This window comes from Eulemur rufifrons, chromosome 30, assembly GCF_041146395.1.
Source record: "Eulemur rufifrons isolate Redbay chromosome 30, OSU_ERuf_1, whole genome shotgun sequence".
NCBI lineage: Eukaryota > Metazoa > Chordata > Mammalia > Primates > Lemuridae > Eulemur > Eulemur rufifrons.
In genome coordinates this window covers 49,510,782-49,530,961 of record NC_091012.1, presented here as the reverse complement: position 1 = coordinate 49,530,961, position 20,180 = coordinate 49,510,782, and the positions used below count along the sequence as shown (strand labels likewise).

The following is a 20,180-nucleotide window of genomic DNA, read 5'->3' as shown; positions in this document are numbered from 1 at the left end:
CATAGTGTGTGTGTGTATGTATATATATATATATACACATATATATATATATATATATATACACACACCACATTTTCTTCATCCATTCATCAGTTGATGGGCACTTAGGTTGGTTTCATATCTTTGCAATTGTGAATTCTGCTGCAGATAAATATTCAGGTGCAGGTATATTTTTATAAAATGCCTTCCTTTCCTTTGAGTAGATACCCAGTAGTGTTGTTGCTGGATCAAATGGTAGGTCTACTTTTAGTTCTTTAAGGAATCTCCAAACTGCTTTCCATAGCAGTTATACCAGTTTACTTCCCCACCAACAATGTATAAATGTTATATTTTCACCACATCCACAGCAACATCTATTGTTTTTGAGTTTTTAATAGTAGCCATTCTGACAGGGGTAAAGTGGTATGTCATTGTGGTTTTAATTTGCATTTCCTTGATAATTAGTGATGTTGAGCATTTTTTCATGTTTGTTGGCCATTTATCTATCTTCTTCTAAGAAAAGTCTGTTCATGTCTTTTGCCCACTTTTTGATGGGGTTGTTTTATTTTTTCTTGTTGTTTTGTTTGAGTTCTTTGTATAATAGATTCTGGATATTAGCCCTTTGTTGGATGTACAGTTTGCCAATATTTTCTCCTATTCTATAGGTTGTCTATTTACTCCATTGATTACTCCCTTTGCTATGAAGAAACTTTTTAGTTTAATTAAGTTCCATTTATTTATTTATTTTTTGTTGTTATATTTGCTTTTGGGGTCTTACTCATAAATTCTTTGCCTAGGTCAATGTCTATAAGAGTTTTTCCTACATTTTCTTCTAGAATGTTTATGGTTTCAAATCTTACGTTTCTTTCTCTTGCCTGATTGTTCTGGCTAAGACTTCAGTAATCTGTTTAATAAGAGTGGTGAAGTGGGCATCCTTGGCTTCTTCTAGTTCTCAGAGGAAAGCTCAGCTTTTCCCCTTTCAGTATGATGTTAGCGGTGAGTTTGTCATATATGTCCATTGTGTTGAGGTACATTCTTTTTATGCCCAGTTCATTGAGAGTTATCATGAATTTTTTTTTTTTTTTTGAGACAGGGTCTCATTCTCTTGCCCAGGCTGTAGTGCTATGGTGTCATCTTAGCTCACTGCAACATCAGACTCCTGGGCTCATGTGGTCATCCTGCATCAGCCTCCTAAGTAGCTGGGACTAGAGGTGTGCATCACCACAGTCAGCTAATGTTTTGGGTTTTTTTTTTTATTTTGTACAGACGGAGTCTTGCTATGTTGCTTGGGCTGGTTTCGAACTCCTGGCCTCAAGTGATCTTCCCATCTCAGCCTCCCAAAATGCTGGGATTATGTTGTTAAATTTTATCCAATTTTCTGCATCTACTGAGATGATCATATGGTTTTTGTCCTTCATTCTGTTGATGTGATATATCATGTTTATTTATTTGCATATGTTGAACCATCCTTGCAGCCTAGGCATAAATCCCACTTGATCGTGGTGATTAATCTTTTTGATATACTGTAGGATTGGCTTGCTAGTATTTTGTTGAGGATTTTTGCATCTGTGTTCATCGGGATATTGGCCTGTAGTTTTCTTTCTTTGTTATGTCTTTGTCTGGTTTTGGTATCAGGGTAATGCTGGCCTTATAGAATGAGTTAGGGAGAATTACTTCCTCTTCAATTGTTTGGAAGAGTTTGAGAATTGATGTTAGTTTTTCTTTAAAGGTTGGTAGAATTTGGCAGTGAAGCCATCTGGTCCTGGCCTTTTTTTTGGGGAAGACTTTTTATTACTGATTTAATCTCATTAGTCATTATTGGTCTGTTCAGGATTTCTGTTTCTTCCTGATTCAATCTTGGTAGGTTGTATGTGTCCAGAAATTTACCCATTTTCTCTAGGTTTTCCAGTTTTTTACGGTATAGTTGTTCATAATTTTTTCTGATGATCTTTGATATTTCTGTGGTGCCAGTCTTAATGTCTCCCTTTTTCTTTCTGATTTTATTTGTTTGAGCCTTCTCTCTCTTTTTCCCTGGTTAGTCTAGCTAGCAGTTTATTGATTTCATTTATCTTTCCAAAAAACCATCCTTTCATTTCACTGATCCTTTGTATTTTCTTTAGTCTCTAATTCATTTAGTTCTGCTCTGATATTTATTATTTCCTTCCTTCTATGAATTTTGGGTTTGGTTATTGCTTTTCTACTTCCTTGAGGTGCATAATTAGGTTGTTTATTTGAAATATTTCTACTTTTTTGATGTAGACATTTATTGCTATACTCTTCCCTCTTAGCACCAATTTTTCTGTATCCCTTAGGTTTTGGTATGTTGTGTTTCCATTTTCATTTGTCTTAAGAAATTTTTTTATTTCATCCTTAACTTCTTCCTTGACTTGATGGTCATTCAGGAGCATGTTGTTTAATTCCATGTATTTGTACAGTTTCCAAAGTTTCCCTTGTTATTGATTTCTAGTTTTATTACATTGTGGTCTGAGAATTAAAATCACTTGATATGATTTTCATTTTTAAAAATTTTTTGAGACCTGTTTTATATTCTAACATATGGTCTATCCTGGAAAATGTTCCATGTGCTGATGAGAGAATATGTATTCTTTAGCTGTTGGAAGAAATGTTCTGTAAACATCTGTTAGGTCCATTTGGTCTAAAGTGCAGTTTAAATCCAATGTTTCTTTCTTAATTTTCTGTCTAGGTGATCTGTCTAATGCTGAGAGTGGGGTGTTGAAGTCCCCAATTATTATTGCATTGGAGTCTACCTCTGCCTTTAGATCTAATAATATTTGTTTTATATATATCTGGGTGCACCAGTGTTGGATGCATATATATTTAGAATTGTTATGTCTTCTTGCTGAATTGATCTTTTTATTATATAATGTCCTCCTTTGTCTCTTTTTACTGGTTTTGACTTAATGTCTATTTTATATGATATAAGTATAGCTACTCCTTCTCATTTTTGGTTTCCATTTTCATGGAATATTTTTGTCCATCCCTTTACTTTCAGTCTTTATGTGTCTTTACAGGTTAGATGAATTTCTTGTAGGCAGCATAGAGTTGGGACATGGTTTTTGGTCCATTCACCCAGTGTATAGCTTTTAATTAGAAAGTTTAATCTATTTACATTCAAGGTTATTATTGGTATGTGAGGGCTTATTCCTGTCATTTTCTTAATTGATTTCTAGTTGTTTTGTACATCCTTTGTTCCTCTCTTTCTCTCTTATTATTTATCTTTATGATTTGGTGGTTTTCTGTAGTGGTAACATTTGAGTCCTTTCTCTTCCTCCTTTGTACATCTGTCCTACCAGTGGGTTTTATACTTTTGTATGTTCTCATGGCAGTAAATATTGTACTTTTGTGTCCATGTGTGGAACTCCTTTAAGCTTTTCTTGTAGGGTTGGTCTAGTGGTGATGAATTCTCTCAGCTTTTGCTTACCTGGGAAAGATTTTATTTCTCCTTCATTTATGAAGGATAACTTTACTGAGCATAGTATCCTTGGCTAATGGGTTTTTTTCCTTTCAGCACTTTGTATATATCATCCCATTCTCTTCTGGACTATAAAGCTTCTGCTGAGAAATCTACCATTGGTCTCATGGGGGTTCCCTTATAAGTGACTAGATGCTTCTCTCAGTGTTGTTAGAATTATCTCTTTATCTTTAACTTTTGACAGGTTAGCTATAATGTGCCATGGAGAAGAACTTTTTGTATTGTATCTGTTTGAGAATCTCTGAGCTTCTTGTATCTACATGTCTAAATCTCTTGCTGGACTTGGGAATTTTTCAGCTATTATTTCATTAAGTAGGTTTTCTATCCCTTTCATTTTCTCTTCACCTTCTGGGACACCAAAAATTTGAATATTTGGTCACTTAATGGTGTCCCTTGTGTCATGTAGTCTTTTTTCTTTTTTAATTTTTTTTATTTTCATCTTACTGAATTGTTTCAAAAGACCTATCTTCATGTTCTGAAATTCTTTCTTCTGCTTGATCTAGTCCATTGTTGAAGCTTTTGAATGTATTTCACATTTCTTTCAATTACTTCTTCACTTCTAGAATTCCTGTTTGGTTCTTTTTATGATATCTATCTCTTTTGTAAATTTCTCATTCATACCTGAATTTTTTTTTCTGACTTCTTTGTATTAATTTTCAGTATTCTCTTGTATCTCATTGAACTTCTTTAGTATCAATACTTTGAATTATTTTTCCAGGATTCCATAAATTTCTTTTTAATTGGGATCTGTTGCTTGAGAATTATTGTTTCTTTGGAGGTGCCATATTTCCTTGCTTTTTTGTGTTTCTTGTGTCCTTACATTGATATCTGTACATATGGTGTAATAGTTAGTTATTTCTTCCAATTTTTTGAATTTGCTGTCTTAGGGGAGGACGTTTTCCAGAAGTTGCATCTGTGATTTTCGTTGGACAGAGCTTTGGCTTTGATTCTGGGTATGTGCAATAGTGTAGTGTCCGTATGATTTCTTCAGCGATAAATAGCATCAGTAGCGTCTGTGATTTCCTCAGTGACTTAGGGTGTAGTTGTTAGTAGAGGCTGTGGTGAAGTTTTGCTGGGGACAGAGATGCTAGGTGGGCCAGTCCTTGGGCCCAAGTGGTGGCAAACAGTGGGCCAAGACAGCCTGTCTTTGAGCCCCAGAGCAGCATACATTGGCACTGGTGTTCGCAGGTCCAGGCAGGCCAATTCTTGAGCCTCCAGATGGCTTCCTCAGATGCTAGTAGTGGCATTGGTGGGCCAGGTGGGTGGGTCCTTGGGCATTTGAGCAGCAGGCATCATGTGAACACTGGCAGTAGCAGTGGTGGGATGATCCTCTGACTTTCAAGCACTCCATGGTTATGTTGGTGGCAGCTGCAATGGGCTGGAGAGGCCAGTCCCCAGGCCCACAGGTGGTATACATGAGTGGGTGCCAGCTGTGGTCGTAGTGGCAGGTTGGGTAGGCCTGTCCTCAGGCCCCCAGTAGGAGTGCTCAGGTTGCAACAGGGTTCGATGGGGCATGGTTATTCCCAGGCCCCTGTATGGTATCCTCAGGCACTGGTGCAGAGGGAGCCAGGCTGGGCAGGCCTGTCCGCAGGCATCTCAGTGGTGTGTATGTATGCTCACTGTGGTAGGCATAGGTGGGGTGATACCTATGCCCCCAGTGGAATGCTTGGGTGGGGGTGGCAGCAACTGCACTGCAGCCTTGCTGCTGGGGAGGGCAGGGTTGCTTTGAGTGGCAGCAACCATAAACAGGTGGCTGGGGAGCACACACTTTGGCCCCAGGTGGTGGCTATGAGTGAAATAGCCTTTCCTCACAGAACTTTTAAATGTGTGGCAGCCCCACTAATGGGGGCAGTGAAATCACTGCCAATGGCTTGCTCTTCAGCCCTGGTGGCAACAGCCAACAGCAGCGCCCAGCTGGATATCAATGGGCCTCCAGGGATGTAGAGATGCAGGGGCTGTTGGGCCCCAGAGTGCAGTCTAGTAGGGCTGGGCTCTCAAAATGGTGCCTTGCTATAGCTGCTTAGGACTCAGGGAGGGGTTGTGGGACTCAGCATGAGCGCCCTCTTTGGTGCAATGCTGTCATGCAGTCTCCCGGCAGCTCCCTGTATTATCACTCACTTACCCCTTCCCCACATTAAGGATCCTGTCCAGGCTCCCAGACAATCCCAGCTAAGCAGGTTGCCTTGCTTCTCTCTCCTTCCTTGCCCTGGGTGTTTCCTGTCACTTCTCTTTTGAATTCCAGTATTCTCTCTCAGGTGATCTAGCGAAGTGTGATTATCTACTTGCTATTTTGGTTCTTCTTTGTAGAGGAGGTGAGTACCAGATGCCTCTATTCATCCATCTTGAAGCCCCTTTCATTAAAGTTTTATCCTCAGCATTTTATTTATATATAGGTTTATGGGGTGGGAGCAGAGAGTTGGGTAACTGTTAGGCTTAAGCTCCAAAGGTAGCCTCTGCTAGACTTTCTACACATTAGCCTCTCTACCGCTTTTAGTGCAGCGGGTAAAAAATGGGAGAAGACACTGAGTCTTATTTTCTCTCATGAAGGAGGCCTTTGAGGGAAAATTCATCATAACAACTTAATGTTAATTTTAAAAACACTTTGTGAAGCTGTGTGCAATGGTGCGTGCCTGTAGTCTCAGCTACTTGGGAGGCTGAGGCGGGAGGACTGCTTAAGCCCAACAGTTCAAGTCCAGTCTGGGCAACATAGCAAGACCCTGTCTCAAAAAAAAAAAAAAAAAAAAAAAAATCACCAAAACCACTTTGTGATTATCAGATATCAGAATGGAGAAGTGATTCTAAGTGATACAAACTAGCAAACTATTTGGCTCTTTGTCCAATCTCCATTGACTCATCTCACTTATGAATGGAAGAAGAAAAGGGCTGTAAGTAATAATTGAAAAATCTGTTTCACTACAATATTTTCTAAGACTGCCTTGTTACCCATGGTAAAGAAATATAAAACTAAGAGAAGCAGGGGTGGGGTTGCTGACTGGAGAGATGCATTCATATTCAGTTTGTGAATATTCATCAAGATGTGCACTTAAAGATATGTGTACTTCTCTATATGATTATTACACTTCAACAAAAACTTTTTTAGAATGCAAAAAAGAGGAAACTTTAAATAATTGCTAGGGATTTGGGTAATACAGGTGTATGCATTTATCAAAACTCACTGAGTGCATTTCATTAGATGTAAATTTTACCTCAAAAAATGAAGAAAAGAAAAGAAACATAAACAAGCATTCAACTCTAGTTAATGACTTACATCCTGAAGTCTTTAGGGTAAAGTATACTAATATCTGCAACTTACTTTGAAATGCATATAACAAATGAAATTGATGGACGGATGGATGGAAAAATATTAATTGTAGAATCTGAGTAGTGACTATATGGGTATTCATTGTATAATTTTTTCACCTTTTCTATATGTTTGAAAATCTTTATATTAAAATGTTGAGAGGGTCTAAAGAAGTAAGGAAGAACTCTCCCCCATTTCTTTATAAAATGAAAAGCTAGCTTCAGTCTACTGAGGACCCTAATGCATAGTGGCAATTAGCAGGAGACAGGTATCCAGCAGACGTGGCAGCAATTCCTGGGTGAGATGTCCCAGAAGATAACAATGCCCAATGGAGCCAGCAGTGCCCAGATGGAGATGGCTTATGTGCGAACCCTGGAGAGATTCCTTCAGGAGGTTTAGGTGGCAGAGACACCATATGGTAACCAGAGCAAGTTAAGAAGAACATGGTGAAAGATATGCAGTAGATGTTAATATTCATTAATGGATACATGTGAGATGTATCCTGAGATTTGTATCATCATATACAATCAAGCTGTCAGTTTCATTAGCATTTCTGTAAATCACAAATGTCTAAAGTACTCATCACTAGAATCTGAAGCAATCTGCTGTGTTTAGCATGATAGGCTGAAAAAAAGTTTGTTATAACCCTCATTAGGGTCAAACTTTTTCAACATTTTACAGTTATATAAAGCATTGTATTTGTATTCAAAGAAGAAAGACTGAAAATACAGGTAAATGAAAACAAATCAAAGCATTTTCTTCAAGTTGGCACTTATGTTTGTCCATGCAGCAGTTACATTAAATAAAGGCACAGGCACTAAAATGAAAGAATGCATATTTTCTCCATCATGCCCATAGTTTCAGAGACTCAGTGCCCTAAGAAGTCATTTCATAGTCAAGGCTTTCTTGATTGCTACTATGTGATCCTAGGGAAGGAGCTTTCATTTCCTCCACTCTAACAGATATGGTGAGTAAGAATACATGACCTCCCATAATCATGATCCCCTTTCAATGTCTTTTCAGGGTTTTACTGATATTTTGCTAGAAAGAGTCATGCATGGGGGAGCCAACATTACAGGTTTCCAGATTGTCAACAATGAAAACCCTATGGTTCAGCAGTTCATACAGCGCTGGGTGAGGCTGGATGAAAGGGAATTCCCTGAAGCCAAGAATGCACCACTAAAGGTAATGTTCCATGGCATGTAAAACCCTAAGGCCAGCTTTTCAAAGCGTCTCAGTATGGTCTTTATATACTAACAGCCATCCTGTGATCAAGTGATCTTCTCTCAGAAGTGATTCAAAGATGCTAAAAAACCAACTGCAGGTGATACTATTGCATTTGAAAACTAAACCCCTGAATAAAGAAGCTACTGAGAACTAGATATTTTTAAATCCAGTGTTTGGGAATAAGTTAACTTAATTTTTAATGAATTTAATTTGTAATCTGCTCATAACAATTTACAATATTACAAGAACCTGAGCCAGGCAAAGGGTGGGGGCAGTGGGAATAGGTAAGGAAGATTGATAGTCTGAAACAGAAAATTAGATTTTACATTATTTATGTGATTGCTTTGTGTTAATAAGTTCCATGAATCTCAGTACACCCAAGTGAATTAGGCTCTAATACAGAGTGTGTGTTGCCTATATGTATATTGAATAGAAATGTTTTCCAGCCTGCAAAAGTATCTTCAAAAATAATTAGATTACCTAAGTTGCTCATTTTCACAAAATCAAGATAAGAATATTAAAAGCAGAAAGTCATGTTTAAAATGCACATTTTTTATATATATTCCCCTATGGCTAGAAATCCTACTATTTAAAAATCAGGAATTAAAGCAGATAAATTACGGGAAAGTTATTCATGTTACACAAAGGATCTTTCTAATGTATTTTTTAAGTAACTCGTTCCCTCAATGCATTGATTCAAGTATGAAACAAACTTTAAATTCTTCCTTCCTGATATAGTGAAAGTATGTACCATGGCTATGATACAAGACAAGGAATCAAAGTAGAGTCAAGACCTTTTCTTAAAAAAGGAAAAGGGGTGAAAGATATCCCTTCTCATGGTTTCAAGATACCTGTCCTCTCATCTTTCCTCCCTGGCAAGAATAGAATAGGGGAGAATAGCAGGGAACACAAGCCAGAGAAGAGATATGTTCTGTACCACCTATGTAGGTCCACCCTAAATGGGTCGCATCAGAACATAATATAAGTGGGACCTTACTTTATACAATTGGTATGTTCTAGAGAATTGTGTGTTAAACATCATTTTTTTCATTCAGTTAAGGCACTCACTAGTCGTGATTGTAGTGATTGAACCTGCCAGGTGATTCCAGGATGTTTTTAAAAATTCTGTTCCATGGTCAGATTGGTTGTCCTAATTTGCTTCAGTAAATATGGTCACAATCCCTATAATGAATCCTTTGTAACAAAAAAATTTTTATGTACTAAACTGATATTTATCTTCTCACAATATTTAGGTGAGCCTACACAAATTCAGATTTTTGTAAAACTGCCTATCCACACCGCTTTGTGATCCTTAGATGTAGCAGGTAACAGGTAAAAGAGAGAAAATCATTTCTTCAGTATTTTAGGGGGTACTTGCACTGTGTTAGGCACAAGAAAATGGACAAGGGTAAAAACCATGAAAAAGGTGTCACAGATCAGTTGATGCCTGGTCTGAAGTTGTAGAGCATGTACAAAACAGAAGTAAGACGATCTCAGCTATGGAGTATTCATTGATAATGTCTAGTATGCATAATGTAAATTCTAGAACCTGCTGAGAACTGTTCAGGCTTATAAGTAACTTAAGAAAATGGAATATTTAAATAGATGGTTACAAGTTTCAGATAACTTTTGCTTAGTACCAGTAATTATAAAACCTTGCACCATATCAATTAGACAAAAAAAATCACTTTAAAAATTGACATACATAAATCAGCCCTGATTTTTTAAAAAAATTACATACAATATTTTTGATTAGGAAATAAAGTTGTCTAGAGATTAGAAATCCTGATGCTTAATTTACTCTATAAGCATTTTCTTTAGGGCTTTGGGGGAGGCATTCTCACACATTGGTAAGTAGAAACTGAAATAAGTAGAAAATTAAATTGCTCTTTTGGCATGGCTTGGAAAGGACTACATTAAGATTGCTGACAATTTATGCAGTCAGCTGGAAAGAAAATCACCACCATGTTGACTTTATGTATTGCAAGGATGGGCAGACATAAAGATCTTTCTTCATGAAAGAACATATGTCCCCTGTTATAGTCATACTTGATAATTTGCTTCTAAAAGAAAAGTAACATGAGAAAAGTCAGAAAAGTAAATTGATAGTTGTAGAGACAACAATGTATTCACTTCTAATTGTGTTTGGACATACCGTCCTGGAAAGAGAGATAACAACCCCAGCACACTTTGCTACATTGTTAAAAAAAAAAAAAAGTCAACAGTATTCTGTATTCTGCCAGTATTTGTAACCCCTGAAAAACAGGGGCCAGCTTATTTTAATCATACTGTTGTTGATTCATTTAATGAAAAAGCATCCACAATTTCGAATTGCAGATAATCAAATCCCTTGTATTAAGTGACTGACCTCATCCCTAGTAGAGCATATCAATATACCCAAGGAATAGAAAGCGTTCTTGCCTGAAGGAGGTAGCATTATGAAGTATTGCCTATGAATTGTCAATGTTATCAGATTTAAAACTCAATAACAATTGTAATTTTCTACAATCAAAAACCAGCTTTGGTTTTTGCTACCTCCTCAGGAAACAAAAACTGATTTATTGCTGGCCAGAAGTCCTAGCTCACCAGAAACATGGTCCAGACAGAAATGATTAATGTTTCTCTCCAAATTAATTTCAAGCTGTCTAACTTAGCTATTTCCATTTTCCCCTAAGTAAACACCAGATCTGAATTTTCTATTACAAACAGCAATAACCCAGTCTTGCTTTAGGAAATGCTATTTCCTCTCCAATCTATACATGCCATCCTTTAACTTCACACATATTTCTTCCTCTATAAAAGACCTGGCCTTTTAGTAGTCAGTCATTCACTCAATATGAAAAACAGTACTGAGAGCAAGAGAGAGATTCCCTTGAGCCATTTGATCGTAATAATCTTAACATGTGCACACATGACTTAAGAGACATCATTCTAGAATGAATCAAAGTCAGGCTTGCCCAGTAAGATCTCTTGACTCAAATAATTAGGAGGGTGATTGCATAGAGCAAGAGGTAGAGATGAATGAAAATTATAAGTAACAAGGCAAATTTTAAAGATGTCATTTGTCATGGTATCTTGTTTTCCATGCACCCATTTCAGTATACGTCTGCATTGACACATGACGCAATACTGGTCATAGCAGAAGCTTTCCGCTATCTGAGGAGGCAGCGAGTGGATGTGTCCCGGAGAGGCAGTGCTGGAGACTGCTTAGCAAATCCTGCTGTGCCCTGGAGTCAAGGAATTGATATCGAGAGAGCTCTGAAAATGGTAAAGACTACGATGGGTTATTGGGGTGGAGGGGCTTTATAAAGACACAAAAAGATGAGATGTCAATCTTCAGAGAAGAGATACTAAAAGGAATAGGATCAGAGTCTATAGAATCTCAGAGTGTGCAAAGAGGATGAATATGGATGTTTATTCACTCAAATTTAGAAGTTTAAAAATAGGAGGTTCTTGGTTTCCCTGAGTGCACGTTTGGGAATAACACCAATTGGGTATCGGACAGAGGTCGGTGCTGGGGGGAAGGGATGGGTGTATACCTACTTGATGAGTGCGATGCGCACTGCCTGGGGAATGGACACGCTTGAAGTTCTGACTGAGGGGGATGGGGGGAGGGGATGGGTGCACACCTACATGATGAGTGCGATGTGCACTGTCTAGGGAATGGACACGCTTGAAGCTCAGACTCGGGGGGATGGGGAGGCATGGGCAATATATATAACCTGAACTTTTGTACCCCCATAATAAGCTGGAAAAAATAAATAAATAAATAAATAAAATAAAAAATAAAATAAAAAATAGGAGGTTCTTCCTTGAAGCTTGAAAAATAGTAAATTGAAGGCAAATGAATACTTGGTTGTGTCCTATACTGTGGATAGTAAATGGAACTCAGTATCCTCAAAAGAATGAATTGAATAGGTAAATAGCTTCAAAAAATTCAAACGTTCCAAAAATATGACATTCCTTAAGGATATTGGGGTATTGTATAAGACGCTCCTAACTTCAAGATAGACATTACAAAGAATAACAGCATCCTCTGGCTCATCAGACAAATGATTAGCCTGGATAGACTGTGGAACTGAGCCAGTGCGATAGTATTTCTGTTGTCACAAAGAACATTTATGCTATTCTACATGGTAAAATGGAGGAACATGGTACATTTTTAGGCCTACTTAAGAAGCTTTTGCCCAACACTGCAAAGAAAAAGCCTAAAGAAAAGTACAAGGAATCAATGGATAGATAGTCAAATAGGTTACTTGTTTTTAGCCTTTACTGGATAGGAGATCATTTAAGGCTTCAAGCAGTGTCCTTTGAACAGATTTCATTATTTATACCAGGAGCAGCATCATCCATTCATTGCAGCTTTCCAAGCAAGAGCTCTTTCCTGAATATTTTGCTTTATGCCACATGCGCCTGCATGCATTAAAATGAGCCTTCAAGAGTACAAGAATCTCTTATTTCTACTTATTTAATTATCCTGATGTTTGGGACATCCAAATCAACAAAGAAATAGGGGAGATAATTCTGTGCGCAACCCAGCAACGAACAATTTGTAACAGCCTCGTAACGTACATCGTTTTGTGTAGTTGGCTCTCTTACTGTCACCTCAAATTTGCCAAGTTGGAAGCATTCAATCAAGAGGGGTTAGTAGCCCCTGTGTCTCTCTCCAAGAAAGAGATATGACTCATTCTCCCATCATGCAGATTTTTATGTCATTATGTCAGTTCCTTAACAAATGCCCTAAGTGTCGTTTTATGGAGGTAGCACTGCACAATTTTGAAGAGTGGTTAATTAAATTCAACCTTCATAGCAGTTACAAGATTTGTACTGTCAGGTGAAACATAATGATAAGTGAAATATAAAACTCCCTAAGAGTGAATCAAAAGGAGTTTTCATCAACAAAACCTCAAGGGGCAAGAGCCAGTATCTCAAATTGACTCCCCATTCATGACACAAACAGCCACCTTTCCCAAATAGAAAACTTGCTACCAGAATGAAGGACAAGAAATCAATTTGGCTAGAGAAAAAATAAGATTGATCATACTGTTTCAGAGAAAATTTTCTGCATGTCAAACTCACTGATAAAACTCAAGCTATAAGCAAAATAAGTAACCTTCCTCTCCAGGTCCTAATGGTCAGACACTGAACCAAAAGCATACTTTAACCTCTTTCTACAGGCCACCCTCTTCCTATTGCTCCAGAGAGGCTAGAAAGCATCAACCTTTTCCAAAAGTAAGCAGTACTTCAGTAAAACTGCACTACAGAGAGAGTGCAAGGAAATCTGGTCTGAAGAACTAAGTGTTTTTCTACATTAAAAGAAATCCCATTTTATTTGAGTTAATTAAAATTGAGATTGCATGATGTAAAAGCATCCCTCATTGTGACTAGCACATAGTTGTTTCTCAATAAATTATTTTCTTCCTTCAAAGAAATCTGGCAAACAAAATCATTGCCTGACAGAGGCTCCTAAGGGGCCTGTTTTAATGAATAAATAAGCACACCATTCGTTCAGTAAATATTCATGGAGGACCTATGACTATGAATCAGGCTCTATATTAGTATGCAAACATGAAATAAGACGAGGGGTGCTCACATTTAAATTGCTATTATGTAAACAAATGCTTTAAAATATCTTAAAGCCACTTGCAAACTGGGTAATTATTCTCACAATCTGCAAATTGTACAAAGATCAGCCTCAGCACAGTCTACTGAAATATCTGTCACAAATTCTAAGTCATTGAGACTTGTTCAATCAACATTTATTAAGCACCTGCTCTATCCCACGCACGGTATTTGTTGCTGAGAACACAGATAAAGAATGTGTCTCATCTAGAGATGCTCTTAATCTAGTTGGGTAGCCGGAAATAGATGGATGAGTAAAATATTATGGTTATACCCTGCACGGGGTGCTATGGATCAAAGAAGGGATCCCAGATAGGACGGTGGGACACTGTCACTGACATTCAGTACTGGACCACATCCTTAAAAATAGATTTCTTGCTGAATAGTACTCCAATTCTACTTCTGCTCACCAAACATTTGAATCATGGGGTCTGAAATCTCTTGGACATATGTTGACTATTGTCCAATTCATAAATCATGTTCAGACGGTTTGGATCTTTAGAAATATACGATTCCAATGAGACTTGAAGTCCTTGCTATTTTCAGTAGGATTTCCTTAATAAATTCCTATGCCATTATCTCTGCCCTGCCTAACTCCTCTCCTAGAATTCAGTGCTCAAAATAGAGTATATAGAACCCTTCATGCAACAAAATATGCATCAGTCTCATTCACCTGGATAGTAATATCTATCTCAACAAAGGTCCTTTTCTTTAACTAGAAGTGTGACATCACTTTCTTCACAAGCCTAGGCTGACAATAGTACTTAGGTTTGTTGGGTCAGTTGGACAATTACCATTGTTTTCAGTTCATCACATTGGAGTATTTCCCCTTCAATAGGAATTCCACAGTCTCCTACCAGTTGTGAGCAAGCCCCTTTCCCTTTAAAAAATATTCCCTAATATTTGACAACAATTTCCCCTTCTGCAACACAAGCCCATTACCACCTCTGACTTGTTTGAGAGTTTGTCATTTTCTGTAAGTCATGAAAAAGTATTCCTTTCATCCTAGGAAAACGAGACAGATTCTTTTTCTTTGAAATGAAGTCTTTGACCCTTACTCTCCAGATGAGTAATGCAAGTAGTTAACAATAATGACATATTTGTAGAGAGTCTTTCATCCAATGTCCCTGCACTGTAAAATGGGTAAGGAAATCTTTCCACCCAGCAGAGATGGCTTCTTATTAGTTCATAAAACTGGGCCCAGACTTAGGAAAACTTGTGACATACATGAAACCTGAATTTGGCATCCAAAACAGACATTTGGGCTTCCAATACTTTTATCTTTCTTGTCTAGTGCTCCATATTCCTGACCCCTTAGACTTAATAAATTTCAACAGCCTTTGGATTATTCCCCCATGGCTTAGCTTTCTGCTGCCTGTCTGTAGCTGTACATAGATTAAATAAAAGGGAAAGTTCATCCCTGTCACAGTAGTAGATGGTAAATGTGTAACCCTCTCAAGAAATAGAACTAAATTTATTTTGATTAATAATCATAATAATAATTAATATAGCTAGCATGTATTACAATGCTTACTATATGTCAGACTATTCTAAACATCATATATGCATAACTCCTTTAATCCTCCCAACAGCTCTGAGGAATAGGTACTACTAACATTTCCTATTTTACAGATTAGGGCACTGAGGTAGAAAAGCATTAAGGAACATGCCCAAGGTCATCCAGTTAGTAAATGGTGAAGCTAGAATATGAATCCAGAAGCTCCAGAGCCCATGCTACTGACACCAGATTATGTTCAGATATTGGAAGTACTAAGACACAGTCATGGCCCTCAAGGAACTCACAGTTTAGAATGCATTACCCTAGTTAAGGGAGTAGCCGGAGAGTATTCTTAAGAAAGGACTAGTAAAAATTTCAGATCCTTAAAAAGTGGTGGTAGATCCCTCACTATATCATATAGGTAGCAGCCTCTCACACCTACTCAATGCTTCATAACTAAAAGGCATACCGAGAAAATACTGCAGAAGAAATGAAGATCTGTATGGACTTGATCTGGTAGATAGAGCTCAATGACTCGAGATAAAAATTCTCCAAGATTCCAAGATATGTCAGTTGACCTCATCCTAGACACCTAGAAGGCAATAATAAGGTGCTATTTTAAAATTGTACATTTTTCCCTTTCTACCAGGTGCAAGTACAAGGAATGACTGGAAACATCCAATTTGACACTTACGGACGTAGGACAAATTATACCATTGATGTATATGAAATGAAAGTCACTGGCTCTCGAAAAGTAAGTAACCAAAACAGACTTCCAAAGAAAAATCTCTTAGAAAGAGACAACACTTATATGCAAGAAAATAGGTATTAGGAAGCACACACAAAGGAAATTCCCACACATTATTTTTGCCTTTCCATTTAGTGAGGAATGTAGATATGATGCACAGAGTTATTTTGGAATCAGAATGATCCATCTACACATTTTTAAAGGAGGATTTCCCTCTGAGGCTGGTCCTATAAAAGTGGTAGACTCGTGAGTTATTAACAGCTTCCTACAATAAAGGGAAGGAATCACAAATTTTATAGCACCTTGTTATTTAAACAGAAGCTTCCAAAGTACATAAGGTTTTAGCAAAAGAATTGGAAAATAGGTATTTTTCCACCTTGCCGACTCACCCACTAAATAAACTCTTGGACACAATACCTTTCTCTGTAGCTGAATTTTATATTGACCACTTTGCTTCTGTCATACTAATAGTTGAGTTAGCCAAGAAATGGAAATTTGTTAGCCATTTGATAAAACCTGAGCATAAAATATCTTGTGTCATTTCTACAGGATACTCACTGGTTTCCCACCCCCACCTCCCAGCTTTCATCTAGTTCAAAACAAAGTATTTTTCTGCTATAAGAGTTTAAAGAAATAAAAAAACCCTGATAATCCTACAGTAGATTAAATTATTTTATAAAATATAAGTCAGGGTGAGGTAGGGACAGGAACCCCCAGGATGAAGAAACAGCACATCTGTTTGTGTGTCTGTGTTGGGGTACTGGCAGGAGTGGCAAGACAGAGGGAGACAGGGTGTCAGTCCTTGTAATGCTCAAGTTACTGGGGAAAAACAAAGTTTTGTTCCAAAACAGCATTTGAATTTCATGCAGTACTTTTTGAGTGAAAAATAGGCATCTAGGTCAAATGTCTGCTCTTTCTAGGCTGGCTACTGGAATGAGTATGAAAGGTTTGTGCCTTTCTCGGATCAGCAAATCAGCAATGACAGTGCGTCTTCAGAGAACCGCACCATAGTAGTAACTACCATTCTGGTAAGTGGGGACAGAGGGGAGGTGGTCTTTCTGTCCAGCAAGATTTCTGTTTTCTGAAAAGCATCATTCAGTTAGTAGGAAATACCTCAAGTTCAATGAAAACAGGGCAGCTCAGGAAACGCTCAAAGTAGCTTGCCATGATGATGAACAGAATGTCATTTAAAAAAAAAAAGAATAGTAATTTAGAACAGTTTCAAATATCATTCTTCTCTTTCCCCCTGCCCCCACCCCTGTAGGACTGATCCTTCATCCGGACTTGAAACCTAATTCTTCATTGTAGGGGAGGCAGCATTGTATGGAGAAGAGAGTAGATTAGGGTTCTAACATTAGGTCTAACACTAACCTGTGTAGCTGTGCAAGTCACAACTTCTCTGAGCCTCAGGTTGTTGTTTTCTTAATTTATGGAAGGGGTATAACAATAATCTCCTAGATATGTTGTAAGACCATTTCAGGGCACAATTTACCACATGAAGAAGCTTTTGTGCAAAACTCAAAGCACTTTTTAAATGTGAGATTATATTCTCATTTAGTCTTAAAACATTTTTCTAAAAGATGGTTTGTTTTTACTGAACGAAGTACAAAGCTGGTTTAAAAACAAGTATGCCACTAGGTGTGAAACTATGACTAACAGAATGAAGACTTGGCTGAAGTTTACTTTTCATTTAAACATATATATCAAATACTCCCTTTGTCTTAGAGACTGTACTAGGCCCTGGGATATAAAAATAAAAAAACCACAGACCTCAACCTCACAAAGATCATAGTGTTTCCTTAGCGTTTGCCTCAACTGGCTGTGATATGTACATGGTAAATCTTGAGAAATCAAAGGCAGTTTACCTTCATGTAACTAAGGGAAATACCTCTTCCCAATGTGACTAAATCGAAGACTTTATAGGTGAAAACTGGTCCTTCTTTCAAACTCCCAAGAAGAACTTAAATCTTTCTCTACTTCTGTAAATCATCAGTTAAGGACTCCAAGAAATATGTGGCCCAGTGGATAGTCAATTGAGGCTCTTTTGCTTATTAAGAAAAAATTTTAAAGGCTCTTTTCACACCCCAAATCTCAATAGCAACAGAGGGGGAAGTTTCATTATTACATTTATTATCTCTTAGAAAAATGTATAGGAGTAATCCTTTGATCTTGCTTCTGATCCAAAAGGAATCACCATACGTAATGTATAAGAAGAACCATGAGCAACTGGAAGGAAATGAACGATATGAAGGCTATTGTGTAGACTTAGCCTATGAAATAGCTAAACACGTAAGGATCAAATACAAATTGTCCATTGTTGGCGATGGGAAATATGGCGCAAGGGATCCAGAGACTAAAATATGGAACGGCATGGTTGGGGAACTTGTTTATGGGGTGAGTGTTTTTTCAATTCCATTTTCATTTACCTCCATACTTTCCAAATAACAAAGAAGATAGAGGATTTGGCTTTCAAGTGCAATATTTATCCAACTATATAGTTTTCATACAGTCTTTAAGAAAAATGTTTTCTTCTACAGTTGAACTCTGTAAAGGTAGGTTGTCAATAGTATTCTTTGAACAATAGGATTATTTTACTAAAAGGAAAGCAGAATTGGGGGATTTTATTTGGTTAACATTAAGCACAGCCTGCTCTCTACTGAAAATCTGTTCCTTCTGTGTTCTCTAGCTCAAGCAGCAGAATCACCACCCACATAGTTGCCTAGCCATCCCCATCATCTTTCCTCATTGTTCCTCTCATACCTAGTCAGTCACCACGTCCTGTGAATTCTACTCTTAAAGTTCTCAAATCCAGACACACTCTTCACCCCCACCATCATCACCTTAGTTAAGGTTCTTACTATTTGTCAGTCATTTAACTGGTTTCCCTGTCTCTGTTCTTGCTCTGGCAAGTCAGGTCTCCACATTACTATAATCTCTCACTTTAAAAATCAGGATTAAATTCAAATTCCTTTGTATGGAAAATAAGGCACTTTTTAATCTAGCGCCTGCCTACCTCTCTAGTTTCATCTTGTACTCCTTCCCCTTCACATTCAATGTTCCAGCTACAGTAAAGTGTGTTTTGTTCCCTGAAGGTGCCAAGCTCTCAGGGTATGCCTGGAGATACTTTTGCCTCTCTTCAGCCAGCTAACACTACCTACTAGTCCCCCAGAACACAGAGGTAATATCTCTTTCAGGAGGCCTTCTCTATTCCCGTCTACTCACCTGCAATCTGGGTTAGGTGCCCTTGATTTTTGCTTCCTTATAGTACTTTTTGCATTCATATAGTACTTCTGAACCTGTATTGTAATGATCTATTTACAAGTCCAGCTGCCATACTAGACAATGAACTCCTTGAGGACAGAAGACATATCTAATTCATTTTAATATCTCAGGGCCTGAAACATAAAAGTTCAATAAATACTTGTTGAATTAATGAATGAATAAATGAATAGAATGGCTCTACCAAGGACTTGGTCATAGGCTAAGTGCAAAATAATTAATACTAATACTTAGGGCTTTTAAGAAGGGTACAGTGGTATCTTCAGAACTCCTCAGTGACTTAGTTTTAATGGGAATGTCAGATCTTGGGTAGCCCAATGAGGCATATGGAGATAAGCAGAACTGGACATAAGAACTGCCCATTAGGTGAACCAGCACTAGAGAACTAGCCCAAGTGCAGGTGGTGGTGACAGAGGTTTAGTTCTAACAGGCAAGGATTATTTGCAATGATTGCTCCCCGTCTACACAATAGGTAAGGAGAAGACAGAGTAATCTAGGAGGTGGAGATACTAAGAAGTCTCAGCTGGCAAGAAACAAACATCCAGGTTATCTACTGGACTGAGATTCAGGAGAAGAACTCTAGTACTTAAGATGAGAGCCAGCAAGAATAAGGTACAGCTCTCCAATCATAAGAGAGTACTGGGGTTGCTAAATAAGTCTGGGGGACAGGCCTTGTGGTAGAAGCACAAAAGCAGAAACTCATTTCTAAAAATAAGGGCACAGAAAGGGAACTAAGGCTTAAAATTAGGCTGGACCCCAGCTATCAAAACTGGAGCATCATCTTCCAGTCAGACAAGAAGTAAGACAACTTGAATCTCAGCCCCCATCTATAGTGCTGAGGCCAATTATCTCCTGTCTTGTGTCAAGGTTGGTCCCAGGAACTGGGGTAGGGTTGAGTGGTAGATGAGATTCAAGTGGATCCAGAAGTGAGAAAGAGAAGAATTTCTAATGTCAGAGAGGGCTGAACAAGGGACAGAGCACTTGTCATGATTTCTGAGGACGCTGAGAAGCTCTGAACCCCGTTGACATAGCT

The 20,180-nt window shown here is 37.9% G+C and overlaps 1 protein-coding gene across 2 annotated transcripts in view; it reads left to right on the top strand.

Annotated features, from left to right (window-relative positions):
* GRIA3 (glutamate ionotropic receptor AMPA type subunit 3) overlaps nt 1–20,180 on the top strand; it is a 289,966-nt gene that overhangs the window by 185,301 nt on the left and 84,485 nt on the right. For both annotated transcript variants that reach the window (XM_069464373.1, XM_069464374.1), the window contains exons 6-10: nt 7,797–7,958; nt 11,100–11,267; nt 15,770–15,874; nt 16,789–16,896; nt 18,056–18,262. In XM_069464373.1, coding sequence (XP_069320474.1) covers nt 7,797–7,958; nt 11,100–11,267; nt 15,770–15,874; nt 16,789–16,896; nt 18,056–18,262 — 750 coding nt within the window. The remainder of the gene's footprint in view (nt 1–7,796; nt 7,959–11,099; nt 11,268–15,769; nt 15,875–16,788; nt 16,897–18,055; nt 18,263–20,180) is intronic.